General features: G+C 44.8%; 1 protein-coding gene across 1 annotated transcript in view; it reads right to left on the bottom strand.

The window, feature by feature from the left end:
- OTOL1 (otolin 1) overlaps positions 1-18,509 on the bottom strand; it is an 84,926-nt gene that overhangs the window by 12,449 nt on the left and 53,968 nt on the right. The window contains exons 3-4 of the mRNA XM_069727399.1: positions 15,440-15,529; positions 4,808-4,879 (exon numbers count right to left, since the gene is read on the bottom strand). Of these exons, the coding sequence (XP_069583500.1) occupies positions 4,808-4,879; positions 15,440-15,529 (162 nt within the window). The remainder of the gene's footprint in view (positions 1-4,807; positions 4,880-15,439; positions 15,530-18,509) is intronic.

Consider the following 18,509-nt stretch of genomic DNA (forward strand, 5'->3'; position numbering starts at 1 on the left):
GAGCATAACCCCATGCTTCATAATCATAACATAATGTTTAGATAAGGGATGATTCACAGATTTTCTCTTTAGATTACATAGATGTTCATTTGTGTATATTGTGAGGCAGTGAGGAGAATCATATACAAGGGTCGTTATGCCCCTGTTCTGGTCCCTGTGGGAGTGTAAAATAAACCTTCCCAGTGTAAAGGTCTGTTCAGGCATGGAACACAAAGATCAGAGATACCTGTCGCAGGGGTCACCCTCATAGGGAAAGAGTGTAAAAAGATAGGTTTCCACTAGAGGTGTTAGCAGGAGAGGTTGAGGAGACCTCATCAATCCCGGAGCTGGAAGTCTCCTGGGGAATGTTTGGGACAGCTCAGCTCTAGGATCCCACCCTGGGATGGGTGATAGAGGGAAAGGGTGATAGAGGTAAATGGGATGGCTCAAAAATCGGGGGAAGATGCGTTTTTTCTGCATATGGTGGTCAACCAGGAGTTGCTGAATCGATGTGACAAAATCAGGGACGAAGAGTGGAATAGCTCATAGTGCCCAAGTCGTACGGCCGGGTAGTGCTCAAGATGTCCCACAAACACATGCTGGGTAGTCACTTAGGGGTTAAGGTTAATAAGACACAAGAGCGTATTCATCAACAGTTCTTTTGGACCAGGATTTATGCCAAGGTTCAGAGGATTGGAAGTGATGCCCAGAGTGTCACCTGACCACGCCCACCATAAGTTTCCATAGTCCATTGGTTCCTCTGCCTATTATAGAGATACATTTTGAATGGATTACTATAGATCTGGTGGGACCCTTTGTAAAGTCAGCTCATGGCCACCAACACATATTAGTAGTAGACTATACTACTCGTTACCCGGAGGCAATTCCGCATCGTCACACCTTGGCTAAACTTATTGCCATTTAACTACACCTTCCCACCTGCCTGTTTTTCCTCCTCTTCTTTGATTGACAGCTCTGGCTTTATAGGGCCAGAGAAAGGTGGAGATAGATGAAAAACAAGCAAATAGGAAGGTGTAACAAAATGATTGCCCACATCATGATGCACCAAGTGCTTTTACTTGGTTTGAACAGTCATTCTCTGCCTTTGATCAAGTAATTCATTTTTTTTTCATTCAGTCCCATTGATACAGGTGTATAAAATCCAGCCGTGTAGTCTTACAAACATTTGTGAAAAAATGGGTTGTTCCAAAGAGCTCACTGGAATAGGATGCTACCCCTGCCACAAGTCAGGCCAGGAAAAGTATTCCCTTCTAAATATTCCATGATCAGTTGTAAGTGGTATTATTGGAAGCAGAGGCACTTAGGCACCACAGCAGCTGTCGCAAATGAAGATCACTAAGCAGAATAGTCAATTGTTAAGGCACATAGTTGTTTTTGTTGCCAACGTTCTTTAGACTCAATAGCTCAGGGTCCCAAACCTTTTGTGTCATTAACATCAGCACGAAAACTTTCCAACCACAATGCCAAGCATTGGATATAGTGGTGTAAAGCGCACCCCCACTGTACTCTGGAGCAGTGGAAACAAGTTCTGTACAATGATAAATCATGCTGATGGACAAGTCTGGGACAGCTCTATGCTAGGAGAATGCTGCTTGCCTGGCTGCATTGTGCCAATTGTAAAGTTTGGTAGTTGAGTGATCATACTATGGGGTTGTTTTTCAGGGGTTTACCTAGGTCTATTAGTTTCAGTGAAGAGAAATCTTAATTCAGTATACTAACAATTTGTGGACAATTGTAGCTTCCAGTTTTGTAGAAACAGTTTGGAATAGGCCCTTTTCTGTTCAAGCATGACTGCACTAATACAAAAAAACAAGGTCTATAACGGTATGGTTTGGTGTGGCAGAACATAACCAGCATGCAGAGAGCTCTAACTTCAACCTTTGGGATCAACTAGAATGGAGACTGGTAGCAAGGCTCTCTTGTCCTACGTCATTGTATGACCTCACAAATGTTCTTTTGGATGAATATACAAAAATTCTTACATAAACAATCCAAAATCCTGTAGAAAGCCTCAATAAAGGTGGAAACTGTTTTAGCTGTAAAGGGCAGACCAACGCCACATTAATGCCTATGGATTTAGAATGGGCAGACATTATATCCTGTAGGCGTCATGTGTAGGCTTCCCAATCCTTTTTTTCAATATCGCGTATTTCCCATTAAAAAAAACTGTGTGTGTATCCACCCTTAAAGTTTTATTGAGTGTAAAAAAGATACAAAAGCCTACAGGTTATAATCTTCATCTCTAGTAGTTTATAAGTTGCTAAACTTAAAATAATGTTATGCTGTATTAAGGTGCTAAAGAAAGGATTTTCAATTATAGCAATTAACATGTCTTATACATATCTTTAAAAAAGTTGCAAAATTGTTATGGGTGGTTACTACTCCAATGAAAATAATGAAAATTCACAGGAGGTGCACTGAGTTAGGTATATCATTAGATCGTTTTAAGAACTAAATGACTTTATGGAACATATGTAATTAGCAGTTACTGAACTGTATTAACAGCTAAGAGCAAAGATCAACAATTCTGGCATCCACAAATTGTTGGACTTAGGCAGTAAAAAAAAAGTTAAAAATACCTAAATTATAATGTTATAGAGCCCTCAGAAAAATGTGTTTAGCATGCAACTAAAAATAATGCTGCTTCCCCCGTGCAAGATTGCAAGGTAGGTAAAATGTGCATAAATGTCTAATACGTACGGCACTCAACTCTTTGGTCAGATGTCTGCTAACTTCCAATCCACCAGTGAGGTGGTCAGTACATAGATACACAGATTGAATATGGAGGCTAGCATGTATATCCAAACTTTTCTCCATTCTAATCAAAGTCCTTTAATGACACATACAATCAAGCTTGGCTAGGCTGTACCCATAACTCATGTCCAGTTATTATGAATGCTTCACAGCCCAAAGGGGCAATACAAGACCCTTCAGGACCTGTACTAGGTATAACATAGCTGTATCACTATTTCCCCCAATATATTTGTATCACCCATATGCCAAACAGCATTTTCAGTTGCTTCTTTTGAGTGAAAGGAATCAAAAACGTAAAAATATAAATACCATAAGTCTACAGCAAAATACTGAAAAGTCAAACAACATGATTATTTGTTTTTAGCATATCCATTATATTTTTGAGGTCAGTGTATTTTTTTCTAAATATATGAAGCTGAATGTAAGGTATTTTCCTGATATATTCTTTATAGACTTAAAAATATCAGAAAAAAGATTGTAAAATTTGCAAAAAATAATTGTTACTTATAGGCTAGAAGGACAAACGAGCACAAGATAGGGTACTAACCATATAACGTGTTTTTGTCCTGCGGTAGCTACTCACCTGTGAAAGTTGTGAGAAAGCAGTACTCTTGGAAGAGCTCGGACACAAGGGTCCAACTGCTGCAGCTCCACTGGTTGGACGATCCATCGTAGAAATCAATTGGTAACTAAATGTCTAAATCCCATTCTGGACGTTCTCATTTACTGAGTCGCTGACAGACAGCAAAACCACTTATCCACAGCAGTTAAAACTAATTGTTGTCATCTGGCTTTAGGGTCCACCATTTAGAAGACCACTCGTTGGTATAAATATTCACCAACCATTTATAAAAGATGTAATATAAATTGGACATTTCACTTGCCGTTTATGTTATTTAACCTGGTCTATATGCTTCTCTTCCCCTGAATCTGCCATTGTGGCTGCTTTTTTGTGTTACTATATCTCCCCATTCCTGCAATACGGCACCCTCCTTGTTGTATACAAAGCTGATCTTAATAGTCAAGAGGGTGTTGTAAGAAGAAGATTCCCAAATAGAAGACTTGAAGAATCCACCCTAAATTTATATACAAGAAATATAGGGCCAGGTCTCAGAAACAGAGCGACGCAGGAACAATAAAAACGATTCCAGATTTAGAAGAACAGCCGCCTTTAGACAAAGTAAAATAACAATATATATACGTATTTATGGCAAGTGACAGATCCTCTTTAAATATGAAGCACCGTTAAGAAATAAGATATCAGTTCAGTCATAATGATTGCATTAGGAAAATACCAACATTCGAGACAAACCGGCCATAAATCATTCTCTCATGGTTACAGTGGGTCACGTTGGGGGACTAGCTTTCAGTGATGTCATTGTCGTCCATATTAAAAGATAAGCAGAGACCTTATTTTCTGCCTGTATTGATAAGGCTTGGATACAATTACACATCGCCTACTTCTTCTTCCGACAGCTACATAAACTTGAAGCAATTCTTCCTAGCAACATTAAACAAGAATTTATTCCATCGATTCACCATAACTTTCCCAAATTAGAATGTTCCACTTGGCAATGAAGCGCATATGTTATTAAGTGCGTCCTGTTCCACCAGTCATGAGTGCGCTCATTCTGTAGGACTGTAGTAATTAAAAAGTATTTAAACACCACAAAATTTAGCACCAGACTCCAGCAGCATCTGTGTTTCTATAATTGCTATACAGTTATCAAGAAAACACACACCGCATTCTTAGCCGGAGGGAAGAAGTGTAGCAATCTGTTTTGGGCCGTCCCTGGCAGCTAATGGGTTAAATCAATTATTTAAACAGCATTTCTTAAGCTGAAGCACATGTTTGCTCTCCAGTCACACAGGCGACTATCAGTGTATGCCTGTCTGCTACCTGCAGTATGTATGTATCTGACAGATCTCAGAGGAGATTGTTTCTCCTTCAGCAGAATCAATATGAACAGAGGTCAGCAGAGCAGAGTTTCATTACAAGAGATGTAGAATGAGAAACCTACAAACATAATTGTGCATCATTCATTATCATTACCTGCTTCTCCTGGCTTTCCTGGGAATCCGGGAATCCCACCAGCTCCTTGGTCACCGTGTTCACCTTTCTCACCTACATATAAACATCTGCATTAACATTGTCACACAGCAGAGAACTCTATCCCCCAACGACGGCATAAGGGGGAATATGACTATAGCGCTACGGAAAATACAGTTATGGATAACACTATCAATATCAAAGACTAGCTGTAAGCTGATCAGGCCGCACATATCACTGTGTACTAACATATTACTGAAAATCTTCTGTTATTATAGGAGATCAGGACAAAAGTGTACAAGTACAATAAGATGGAGTCTCATGTAGTAGAAGTGTTTTAAGAAAAAATGAGACTCAATAGATCATTTTAAAATTGGCACTGGGAAGATCAAATCCGGAAACTGATTGGTTGTAATAGGCAAACACCAACTCTTTTCTTTGGTCAGTTATTTCCTTAGGTCATCAATATTGTTTCAGTAGGGGATCCAGCTCTCTGCCAATTAGCCATCCGAAGGAACCACTAGGTAGGGTTCCTGCCATGCTACTCATTGTTATACTGCTCCCAGTGATGTAACTAGAGCCTAATGTGCCCCGGTGCAAAATTTGGATTGGGGCCCCCATCTTGATTTATATATATATATATATATATATATATATATATATATATATACACATCCCCCATCCTGGTATATATATATATATCCTGATATACTAGGATGGAGGATATATACATGTCCCTTATCCTGGGCCCCGTCCCGGTATCTGCCACTGTTTCTTATTGTATAGAAAAAAGAAAACATTACACTCATCAAGGGCGTACATAGATGTCATGGAGCTCCATAGGAGAAGTATAATTCACTCCCCATAGTTCTCCATATAGTATAATGCACAGTTCATACTCTTCCCTATAGTATAATGCTGCCCCTGTAGTCCTCCATATAGTATAATGCACCCCAATAGTCCACCATACAGTATAATGCAAACTTCATAATTCTAAATATAATATAATGCACTTCTCATAGTCCTTCCTATAGTATAATGTGCCCCCCATAGTCCTCTATATAGTGTAATGTGTCCCCATAGTTCTCCATATAGTATAATACATCCCATAGTCCTCCATATAGTATAATGTACCCCATAGTCTTCTACATAGTATAATATAGTATATTTGCTGGCGTCGGTGGGATCCTCACCCGCCTGGCCCGGTAGCAGGGCCGACCACGATAGTTACGCCTCTGCTTGCTCCACATAGCATAACTTTATACTTTTATTAGTGATTGTCCTTGGTATTGCAGATAAGTTCCATTAACTTGAAATGTGAATGTAGTCTGTCAGCACAAAATGACAGTTCAAAGCATGTACAGGCAATCGGTTCCACATTGGCGTGGCCAAACATTTAAGTGCACCTTCCCATTTACTTGTTTTCCCCTTTCTCTGCCCTTCTCTGGCTCTATAAAACCAGGGCTGTCTATCAAAAATAGGGGGTGGAGGTGGAGGAGAGGTAAAACAAGTAGATGGGAAGGTGTGTTTTAAAGTTTGGCCCCACCATGATGCACAGAGCGCTTGTAGTTAGTTTGAAGAGTTGTTCTGGGCTGACAGACTCCCTTTAATTCTCTTTTACAGCTAGTACTGAGATTATGGACCTTTGCCTGGTAAAGGAATAACAAATACATATAATATTTTGGAATAAAATGATGTAGAAGCTGGCCCTTTTCATAGTCGATGGACAAACTGGCAGGACATTTAAAGGGAACAAGTCATCTGATTCAGGTTCTATGACAGGGCAGCATAAATTAAAACCTGACAGCATGATTGCAGTCCGGTTTATTTTACTCTGAAGTGCTCTGGCGTGTCAGAGAAAATATCATTTAAAGCACTATAGCCGGAGACTAAACTAATCTGGTCCAGACTGGCTCTTCCCATCACCCATAGAATGAATTAACAGGTCTCTCCAATGGCGAGAGACCTGTTAGTCACCTGTAGCATTGCTGGGAGGCGCCAGATGGAGCAGGGCCAGGTTAAGTCAAGTCTCCAGCTATGGCCATCAGCTGGATATTTAACGTTTTCTAGCTCTCAAATGATTATTTCAAAGTAAAATGTACCTGGCCGCAATTGTGCATTCAGGATCTGGTTCATGCTGCCTACAATTTGAGCAGCATGAATCAGATGACAGTTTCCCTTTAATTATCCACACTGTTATATCATGTGATCAGTGGTTATTATAGTCTTTGTAGAATGTGCTTGTTTAGTTTGTTCTGTAGATGTGTTTTTCCTAATGCCAGGTTTAGTCTGAGTCTGAACGTACTTTATCATATTTTTATATTGCGTCACGCTGAAGTTTGGCTGCTCTCTCAGACTGTGCAGTGCAATGCCTGGGATACTGGGAGGGATAAGCACAGAACACTCTCCCTGCCCAGTAAATCAGATTAATAGCAGCTGTATTAAAGAATGTGACCACTTTTGTTTTATTCCTGATACTCTCCTGAGAATTCATTTTTTTGTTTCCTTCACTAATCCGTCATACAGCACAGGTTCACAGGTCTTTTTTATTTAGAGCCAATAATTATGATTCTCGGGAGCTTGTCTCTAGGCTGCTCTTCATTATTACCTCCCCCTTGTGAAGAAAAGAAGATTAGAGCTAAATAAAAAGGCCCATACCTCTGAAACCATTTGGTGGATTTAAAAAAAAATAAAAAATACTCGAGAGCAGCGGGAATAGTATGAGTAAAACCTGGCCATTCTTGACCTGGTGACAGGTCTTCTTTACTGGGGATTTTGCTACCAAGATAATCATCTTAGAAGGTCATTCATGAGGGCAGAGATAAGAGTTAAGATGACCTTTCAGAAATTGTGACATTATAAATTGTCCATTCTTGCACATACTAGCAGGACTGTAGATAAAAATTATTTTTTTTCTTCACTCCATTGTAAAGATACATGGCACCAAAATTACTGACGCCACATATGCTACATTTTCTTAACATTCATCAGAAAATTTCATTTCTTTCAGCTCTGCGGACGATTACTTTCCACCCTCTATGACACTGTCCAGAACTAGGCCAGCAGAATCACACCAGGCTTTATTCCCCTATGCAACAGACATCACCCTGACTATTGGGATAGCTACTATCATGGCGGATTTCACTTGTATAGGGGAATACTCACAGTAATACCCAGAGTACGTGTGCCGTCCTCGGTCTCCAGCTGCTCCGGCACTCTTCCAGCTGCTCCAACACTCCGATGCTGCTGTCCCCCTCCTCTCTCAGCGCTTTACGTGCAGGGAGGGAGGCTTGTCAGCAGAAGTGGACGCAGACAGAAAAGGACATCTTTACAAGAACAATATATGGGCCCTTTGCAATCCAATAGCTCATCATAACGCACAATTCCACCTGTTTTGGAGGTAGTAGTGGTCCTCCTTACCTCTTGGATCCCTGTGCGACTGAACAAAGTGCATCAATGTCATGTCCACCTCTGGTTATCGGCATGGACATGTGAGTCAGATGAAGTCTTGGGTGATCACAGTGGCAGAGCCCTAACCATCTCTATAGGTATTTCATTTCAGTCACAAGTGTGGGCGTCTACTTTTTCCACCACATGGCACTGCCTTTTTATGATTGGACAGCATCATAGAGGGTTGAAATGACACGCCCACAAAGCTTAAAGAAATTACAAGTTGTTAGGTCTCGAGTTCCCGCTTCTGAACAGGGGGAATCTCGAGCCATCTCCGCTGCGGTCTCCCATTCTAATCCAGCCGCAGTGGAGTCTGCTCAGCAGGGACGTCGGTCCCAGCGTCTTGCTCAGTCTCACTCTGTACAGAGAGTTACTGCTGCTTCTTCAGCTTCTGCCATTAAAGCCAGTGCTGGTCAGCAGCGAGCAGACTTCTCTGGGACTAAGTCCTTGTCTGCACACACTGAGCATGCCCAGGGCAAGATCTCCCGTTGGAGATCGAGGGTCATGTGCTCAGGCCCTGCAGCACATTCCATTGGTCCTCTTGGCAGGTCTTGGAAGGGCAAAGTTTCTGTGGCCACTTCCTGTGCTGCAACTATATAAACTGCGCATGACCGCACGGCCATGCGCTAGTGTACATTTGCATACGTGTGTTTGTTGTGAGTGCAAGTCGTCCTTGGATACCCCTTCCCTATTGAATGTCTGTTCGCGGAAGGTGTATGGTTGCTATCTAGCGCCCGACTTATCCTACAGCACAAATCACACATTACAGCGTCCAGTTGCTGTGACCGCCAGTACGGCGCCGTACACTTCCTCTGTGCTTTCCTTACCCAAGCCTGGGTTGTTAGTGGCGTTCGTCAGTGCGGCACCGCATGCACTCTTGTGCCCTAAATATTGTTATTTTCCTTACACACCCAGTTGCGGTGTTGTGCCAGCAAGGGTCTAATCGGACTTCAATCCTAGTTGGGGTTGAGTTCGCTGACTACTTGCTCGCGCTCTATGTGCGGTACCGCGATCCTGTGACGCAACAGGATCGCTTCCTTCACGCTGGGTGAAGTCTAACCCACGTGTGTATACTTATGAGTACTGCCATATAGTCCGTCATTACTTGGCAGCAGGTTCCATCTCTGCACGGTGGACCCCGGGCTGCGAACGCACCATACTCTATCTGTCTCATTATTTGGTGCGTTCCGCTAGCCCTAACATTACACTAGCGCCAGGGTCTGGCTAGTAATGACGGACAAACAGCAATCCTTGCAGTATATCCAGCAGCTGGAGGGTAGGTTGGCGGCTCTTGAGAGCGCAACCTCAGCTGTGGATGTTACCGCAGTTGCTGTACAGGCTGCTAGCGTGGCTGCAGCAACCCTGTCCATTGCCACCCCTGCTCCGACATTTTCTCGCCTCCCGCTGCCAGAAAAATTTTCTGGCGATAGCAAATTTTGTAGGGGATTTGTGAGTCAGTGCTCTATTCACCTCGAGCTCCTGGCTGCACGTTTTCCCACAGAGCGGGCTAAGGTGGGATTTATAGTGTCTCTCTTGTCGGACAGGGCATTGGAATGGGCTACGCCGCTGTGGGAGCGTGGCGATCATGTGGTGCAGAGTGCTCCGCTGTTTCTGAGCACTCTGAAACAGGTCTTTTTAGGACCTCAAGTCACCCATGATACTGCGCTCCAACTGCTGGCATTAACTCAGGGTGAGTCCTTGGTCAGTCATTTTGCCGTCCAATTCTGCACTTTAGCTTCTGAGCTGGATTGGTCGGATAAAGCTCTTATCCCCATATTTTGGAGGGGCCTGGCTGACCACGTTAAGGACGCTCTGGCCACTAGGGAGATTCCTGCCACACTGGAGGAGTTAATAACTGTCTCCACTCGAATTGACCTCCGTTTTAACGAGCGGAGGTTAGAGCGAGCCCAGTGTAGGCAGAGGTTTCAGCTGGCTCCTAGCTTCGCCAAACCTCTGGAATCTCCGGTCCTGGTTCCTGAGTCACATGAGGCCAGGGAAGTGTCACAAGCGGGATCTAAGTCATGGACCGCTTGTGCACTCAAGGTCTGTCATGTTTGCCAGCAGTCAGGACATCTAGCCACCAGATGTTCTCAGCGGTCGAGGAAACGTCAGCGTCTAGTGGTAGTAGGTGGAGGTACACTAGACACGGCGACGTTTGCCTCTAAATTGTCCTTTAAGGGGACAATTACTATAGGCTCATTCTCCCACTCAGTAGAGCTCTGCGTGGATTCTGGGGCGGAGGGCAATTTTATGTCTTCTGCCTTCGCCCAACGTCACGCAATACCCCTGGTTATGCTAGCTCAACCAGTAACGGTACGAGTGGTGAATGGGTCGACACTGCCCTCACAGATAACACACCAGACCATCCCTTTTACTCTGTCCATGTCGCCATCTCATCAGGAGATTATATCTCTGCTCGTCATTCCTGAGGGAATTGATGAGGTCCTGTTGGGAATACCTTGGCTACGGTACCACTCTCCTCATATCGAGTGGTCCTCTGGCAGAATCCTGGGATGGGGTGAATCTTGTGGGGGTAGGTGTCAGAGGGAGTGCGTTCAGGTTGCTACTACAGAGGTACCCGCAGATCTTTCCTCTCTCCCCAAGCAGTATTGGTCTTATGCAGACGTGTTCTCCAAAAAGGCGGCGGAGATCCTTCCGCCCCATCGCCCCTATGACTGTCCTATTGATCTCTTGCCTGGTGCTGAGCCTCCCCGGGGTCGAGTCTATCCGCTATCTCTCCCGGAGACGGAGGCAATGTCACAGTACATCCAGGAAAATCTGGCAAGAGGATTCATTAGGAAGTCAGTGTCACCTGCTGGGACAGGGTTCTTCTTCGTGCAGAAGAAGAATGGGGAATTGCGTCCATGCATAGACTACAGGGGTTTTAACGCCATCACCGTTAAAAATAAGTATCCTTTGCCCTTGATATCTGAGCTCTTCGATAGGCTTCGGGGAGCAAGGGTATTTACTAAACTAGATCTGCGAGGTGCTTACAACCTGATTCGCATCCGTGAGGGGGACGAATGGAAGACGGCTTTTAACACCAGGGATGGGCACTATGAATATCTGGTGATGCCCTTCGGGCTCTGTAATGCCCCAGCCGTTTTCCAAGACTTTGTGAACGATATCTTCCGGGATATGCTTTCCACCTCGGTCGTAGTCTATCTGGATGATATTCTCATCTACTCTCCAGATATTGACTCCCACCGGAGAGATGTTTGCAAAGTCTTTGACCTCCTACGGGCAAACTCCCTCTATGCCAAGTTGGAGAAGTGTATGTTTGAGCAGGAGTTCTTACCTTTCCTAGGCTACATCATCTCTGCCCAGGGATTGGCTATGGATCCTGCCAAACTACAGGCTGTGATGGACTGGCAGGAACCCCATTCTCTTAAAGCGGTGCAGCGCTTTATGGGGTTCATTAATTATTATCGCCAGTTCATTCTGCACTTCTCAACTTTGGTAGCTCCCTTGGTTGCCCTCACCAAGAAGGGGCGAATCCCAAATTGTGGTCTGAGGAGGTCTCCAAGGCCTTTAACTCTATAAAGTCACACTTCACTAGCGCTCCCATCCTACATCGCCCCGATGTTGATAAGCCATTTATCATGGAGGTGGATGCCTCTTCTGTTGGTGCTGGAGCAGTCCTCTTCCAAAAGGATGCTCAAGGTCGGAAGCATCCTTGCTTCTTTTTCTCCAAGACCTTCTCACCAGCAGAGAGGAATTATTCCATCGGGGACAGGGAGTTGCTAGCCATGAAGTTGGCTTTCTCAGAGTGGAGACATCTCTTGGAGGGAGCACGTTTTCCCTTCCAAGTCTTCACAGACCATAAAAATTTGGTGTACCTGCAGACAGCCCAGCGGTTGAATTCTCGCCAGGCCAGATGGTCCTTATTCTTCTCCCGGTTTCATTTCACCCTCCATTTTCTTTCTGGGGAGAAGAACATTCGGGCCGGCGCTCTCTCTCGCTCCGTTGTGTCATCTGCGGAGGAGGAGGAGGAGCCTCGGCTTATTGTCCCCACCGAGAGCTTGAGAACTGTGGCCCCGGTTTCGCTAGAGTCTGTGCCTCCGGGCAAGACTTTTGTACCATCCAGTTTGCGACCGGAGGTTCTCTCTTGGGCACACTCGTCCGGGGTGGGTGGACATTTTGGTACCAAAAGGACATCTGAGTTACTGGCGAGGACATACTGGTGGCCGCATATGGCTCGTGATGTCGCAGAGTATGTTTGGGCGTGTGTCTCTTGCGCCAAGAACAAGACTCCTTGGCAACGGCCAGCTGGTTTGCTTTATCCTCTGCCGGTGGCGGACAGGCCCTGGGAGATGGTCGGGATGGACTTTGTGGTGGGCTTGCCCAAGTCTCGTAACTGCACCATTATCTGGGTGATCACCGACCATTTTTCCAAAATGGTGCACTTGGTGCCTCTTCCACGGCTACCTTCTGCACGGGCGTTGGCTGTCTTGTTCGTCAAGCATATCTTTCGCCTACACGGTATGCCAGACAAAATTGTTAGTGACCGGGGTCCCCAGTTTGCGTCTCGATTCTGGAGAGAGTTTTGTCGTCTACTCAGTATTGAGTTGAATCTCTCTTCGGCATATCATCCGAGACGAATGGGTTGGTAGAGAGGGCCAACCAGACCTTGGTCACATATTTACGACATTTTGTTTCTGCCAGGCAGGATGACTGGGCATCCTTGCTACCGTGGGCAGAGTTTGCACTTAACAATGCCGTAGCCGACTCCACCGGTCAGACTCCAATCCTCCTAAATTACGGCCAGCATCCGCGTGTTCCTGTGCCCATGCCTGTGTCTTCTGCTGACTCCAGGGTGGCAGACTGGGCTGTGGAGGCACGGGACATTTGGGACCGCACGCAGGATGCCATTCGGGCCTTCAAGGAGAGAATGAGGTCCTCCGCCGATGTTCATCGGCGCCCCGCTCCGGCCTTTGCTCCTGGCGACTTGGTGTGGCTCTCCGCCCGTAACATCAGGCTGCGAGTTGAGTCCACTAAGTTTGCTCCTCGCTACTTGGGTCCCTTCAAGGTTCTCGAACAGGTTAATCCTGTGGTCTACCGTTTGGCTCTTCCTCCACGCTTGGGTATCACCGACACCTTTCATGTGTCCCTCTTGAAACCCGCATACATGTCCCGGTTTTCCGAGTCATCTGCCGGGACATCTGGTTCGTCTACGGACGATTACGAGGTGAACGCTATTTTGGGGTGTAAGGTGGTACGCGGCAAAAAGTTCTATCTGGTGGATTGGAAGGGTTATGGCCCAGAGGACAGGTCATGGAAGCCTGCTGAAAACATTCGGGCCCCACAGCTCATTGCTGCCTTCGAGCGTAGCGAGGCCCAAGGAGGGGGGGCCCTAGGAGGGGGGGTAATGTTAGGTCTCGAGTTCCCGCTTCTGCACAGGGGGAATCTCGAGCCATCTCCGCTGCGGTCTCCCATTCTTATCCAGCCGCAGTGGAGTCTGCTCAGCAGGGACGTCGGTCCCAGCGTCTTGCTCAGTCTCACTCTGTACAGAGAGTTACTGCTGCTTCTTCAGCTTCTGCCATTAAAGCCAGTGCTGGTCAGCAGCGAGCAGACTTCTCTGGGACTAAGTCCTTGTCTGCACACACTGAGCATGCCCAGGGCAAGATCTCCCGTTGGAGATCGAGGGTCATGTGCTCAGGCTCTGCAGCACATTCCATTGGTCCTCTTGGCAGGTCTTGGAAGGGCAAAGTTTCTGTGGCCACTTCCTGTGCTGCAACTATATAAACTGCGCATGACCGCACGGCCATGCGCTAGTGTACATTTGCATACGTGTGTTTGTTGTGAGTGCAAGTCGTCCTTGGATACCCCTTCCCTATTGAATGTCTGTTCGCAGAAGGTGTATGGTTGCTATCTAGCGCCCGACTTATCCTACAGCACAAATCACACATTACAGCGTCCAGTTGCTGTGACCGCCAGTACGGTGCCGTGCACTTCCTCTGTGCTTTCCTTACCCAAGCCTGGGTGGTTAGTGGCGTTCATCAGTGCGGCACCGCATGCACTCTTGTGCCCTAAATATTGTTATTTTCCTTACACACCCAGTTGCGGTGTTGTGCCAGCAAGGGTCTAATCGGACTTCAATCCTAGTTGGGGTTGAGTTCGCTGACTACTTGCTCGCGCTCTATGTGCGGTACCGCGATCCTGTGACGCAACAGGATCGCTTCCTTCACGCTGGGTGAAGTCTAACCCACGTGTGTATACTTATGAGTACCGCCATATAGTCCGTCATTACTTGGCAGCAGGTTCCATCTCTGCACGGTGGACCCCGGGCTGCGAACGCACCATACTCTATCTGTATCATTATTTGGTGCGTTCCGCTAGCCCTAACACAAGTGTTGTTGAATTATATGAAAATTAGCAAAGTAGGAAAAAAATGTTACCTACATTCCTGCTACTATGTGCAGGAAGGTACAGTTTATAAGGTCAAAGGTCCAATTTAAGCTGGCCATGAGAGATAGCTTTAAGCTGAATGTTCACTCAGTAGTAGCTCTACGAAATACATGAGCACTCTGATCGGCTGAGCACTTATGCGTTTTCACACACTTTTTTTCGGAAACATCCGTTAGTCGACTAATCGCACCTTGGCGGATCAGCCAATATGCATTTAATGTGTATGGGGGGCTTTTACAACTTTTAGCCATTAGATGAGCTCACTGTCAAATTTAGCGTTGCTTTTGCCACGCTGGGGTCCTGAGTTCAAATTCCACCAAGGTCAACATCTGCAAAGATGTATGTCCCCCGTGTTTGCGTGGGTTTCTTCCGGGTTCTCCAGTTTCCTCCCATACTACAAAGACATACTGATAGGGAAATTAGATTGTGAGCTCCAATGGGGACAGTGTTGATAATGTCTGTAAAGCGCTGTGCAATTAATGGTGCTATATAAGTGAGTAAGATAAATATAATAAAAACAAACCAAGCTAAAAATACATGCATATTAATGAAAAATGCCGACCCTCAAAATATTCACATCTTTTAAAGGTTCCAGAGCATTGTTCAATTTACTGTTTTTTACCAGAGGTATACTATAAAAAGTGATGCTAGTTGGAAGATAAGCAGGTTGCAATTTGTGGTTTACTAACATGTCATATTACAAGAACCTGAATTTTTATCCTATTTTTATCTTCCATTAAATTGGAGCTAAATCAATATAAAGTAATTTTCATACACCTTTGTCTCCTTTATAGCCCTTTGGGCCTGGGGGACCGGTGGCTCCATGATGTCCTGGCAATCCTATGTCCCCGGTGTCTCCTTTGGGACCTGCAAAATATAGAGTGTTAAATATATCTGATAGCCTCTTTTTTTCATTAAAGTGCAATTTATTTTGCTGACTCTATCAATAGAATGAAAAGCCGCACTTGGATTAAAATTAACATAGTGGTTTTCAATGATAGAAAATCATCTGACAGTTCACAGGCACTGTTAATGTCATTTGTGTTAATGTAATTTGATCCTGAGTAATTAAATTAATTCATAGTTAAAAATCACCTTCCAAGATCAAGAAACAAATAGCAGTCACTGTGAAGAATCCCCTCTCAGAACCCCTCTGAATAAAGTTTTGCATTTATTGATAAAAGGTTTGTTAAGATCAAGAATAAATGCAGCTGCGGCATTGCAATTTGTCAATTGTACTAAGCAAATTCCAGTAATTGTGCGACTAATAATGACATTTCATATATTCCTAATCCTTATGCAATTAGGAATATGGATGTAGAAGCTGCCAACTTGATGGCCGCCACTCTACGCTAGTATTGTAACTCGCCTCAGCACTCTATGCTGTTGCCCCTCGGCAGAATGTAAATGCCCACATTCTCATAGCTGTTCCTTTTTTCTTGAGATAGGAATAATAACGGTGATACTTACACTCATTAGCAGAGAGGAAGAATTTGGAATGTATGCTTTAGGTGAATTTCTAATTTAGGGTATACGCAAAGCTATGGTATATTCACTGCCATTAGTGATTGTACCTTTGCATACCTTCAATTTTATAAAGAGGCATATGGAGGAATTTTTCATTCATCCAGATTCAGGCAGAAAATAAATGGTGTCATCTGAAGTCATATTGCTGAGTGATGCTTTCAGGAGGAACAACCCACAATAAAGTGCAAAACGATATATGCTCTATCAATGACACAAATAGCAGAGGGCCTCTGTGTAAGAACAGAATATGGGCCCAGTGCTCTCCACATAGAATCTCTAGCTATTCGGTAGTAATTGTAAGTCATGAAATGTATTATTTGCATCCTTTCATTCAATCTAATAATCAGTCAGAGGCTGCTACTTTAAGGATGTCATTGAATTTCCTATGCTATTGGACTCCTCTGCAGATTGGAACACTGGTGGGTGTGGACCCACTATGCCACAGGCTGGGCTTACCCTGGATCAGCGTGATAAAATGACTAACTGGTGTTCATTAGAGCCTCTGATGGTGAGGCTAGGCTTGAACGCAAGTAGTCACCAGGTACCGCTTCAGGACAGTACCTGGGACTGCATGAGCTGACCGGAAGGTCAGAGGCACTAATGCATAGTACACCGAGGCAAGGCAGAAGCAATGTCAGATGGTCCAAGGAATGGGCAGTCAGCACAGGATCAGAAAGCATAACCGAGCTAAAGAGCGGAGAGATCAGGCAGAGCAGGTAAACAGGCCAGGTCTTTAATGGGAAGCTGAATAAGGTAGGATGCATGCACATGGGCCTACAGAGCAGGAAACACGATCAAGCAAGGAGCTGTGGGTGTAGATGCCAAAAATAGGACCTGCTAGCAAGAGATAGGTCAGGGGAACCAAAGATCTGCAGTACACAACAGGGTTAAATTGCTGTAGAGACTAGCTATGCTCCCCCCTCCCCCCCCCCCCAATGCTAGATGGATTCCACATGCAGCAGCAACAACACAGAGGAGCACAGATAGAATCAAGTTCAGCGGCACGGCCTGCTGAAAGGAGTAATCTCACGGTGAATGGGGCCGTGCTGAGGATGCACGTTAGTTGCCGCTTTGACACAGATGCACAGGTCACATTTATGGTATACAGTGGGTACGGAAAATATTCATACCCCTTTAAATTTGTCACTCTTTGTTTCATTGCAGCCGTTTGGTAAATTCAAAAAAGTTAATTTTTTTCTCAATAATGTACACTCTGCACCCCATCTTGACTGAAAAGAAACAGAAATGTAGAAAGTTTTGCAAATTTATTTAAAAAGAAAAGTCTTCAGACCCTTTGCTCAGTCTTGAGTAGAAGCACCCTTTTAAGCTAATACAGCCATGAGTCTTCTTGGGAATGATGCAACAAGTTTTTCACACCTGGATTTGGGCATCCTCTGCCATTCTTCCTTGCAGATTCTCTCCAGTTCTGTCAGGTTGGATGGTGAACGTTGGTGGACAGCCATTTTCAGGTCTCTCCAGAGATGCTCAAATGGGTTTAGGTCAAGGCTCTGGCTGGGGCAGTCAAGAATGGTCACAGAGTTGTTCTGAAGGCATTCCTTTGTTATTTTAGCTGTGTGCTTAGGGTTATTGTCTTGTTGGAAGGTGAACCTTCAGCCAAGTCTAGGGTCCAGAGCACTCTGGAAGAGGTTTTATCCAGAATATCTCTGTACTTGGCCACATTCATGTTTTCTTCACTGGCAACCAGTCGTCCTGTCCCTGCAGCTGAAACCCACCTCATAGCAGGGATCCAGTGATAGTTGACTTTGTGTAACTTTCTCCCATCTCCGTACTGCATCTCTGGAGCACAGCCAGAATGATCTTGGGGTTCTTCTTTACCTCTCTCAGCAAGGTTCTTCTTGCTCAGTTTGGCTGGACGGCCAGGTGTAGGAAGACATCTGATGGTCCCAAATTTCTTCCATTTAAGGATTATGGAGTCCACTGTGCTCTTAGGAACCTTGAGTACTGCAGAAATTCTTTTGTAACCTTGGCCAGATCTGTGCATTGCCACAATTCTGTCTCTCAGCTCCTTGACCAGTTCCTTTGACCTCATGATTCTCATTTGGTCTGACATGCACTGTGAGCTGTGAGGTGTTATATAGGCAGGTGTGTGCCTTTCCAAATCAAGTCCTATCAGTTTAATTAAACACAGCTGGACTCCAATGAAGGAGTAGAACCATCTCAAGGAGGATAACAAGGAAATGGACAGCATGTGACTTAAATATGAGTGTCTGAACAAAGGGTCTGAATACTTATTACCATATGATATTTAATTTTTTCTTCTTTAATAAATATGCAAACATTTCTACATTTCTGGGGGGGT

This window comes from Ranitomeya imitator, chromosome 5 (genome assembly GCF_032444005.1).
Source record: "Ranitomeya imitator isolate aRanImi1 chromosome 5, aRanImi1.pri, whole genome shotgun sequence".
Lineage (NCBI taxonomy): Eukaryota > Metazoa > Chordata > Amphibia > Anura > Dendrobatidae > Ranitomeya > Ranitomeya imitator.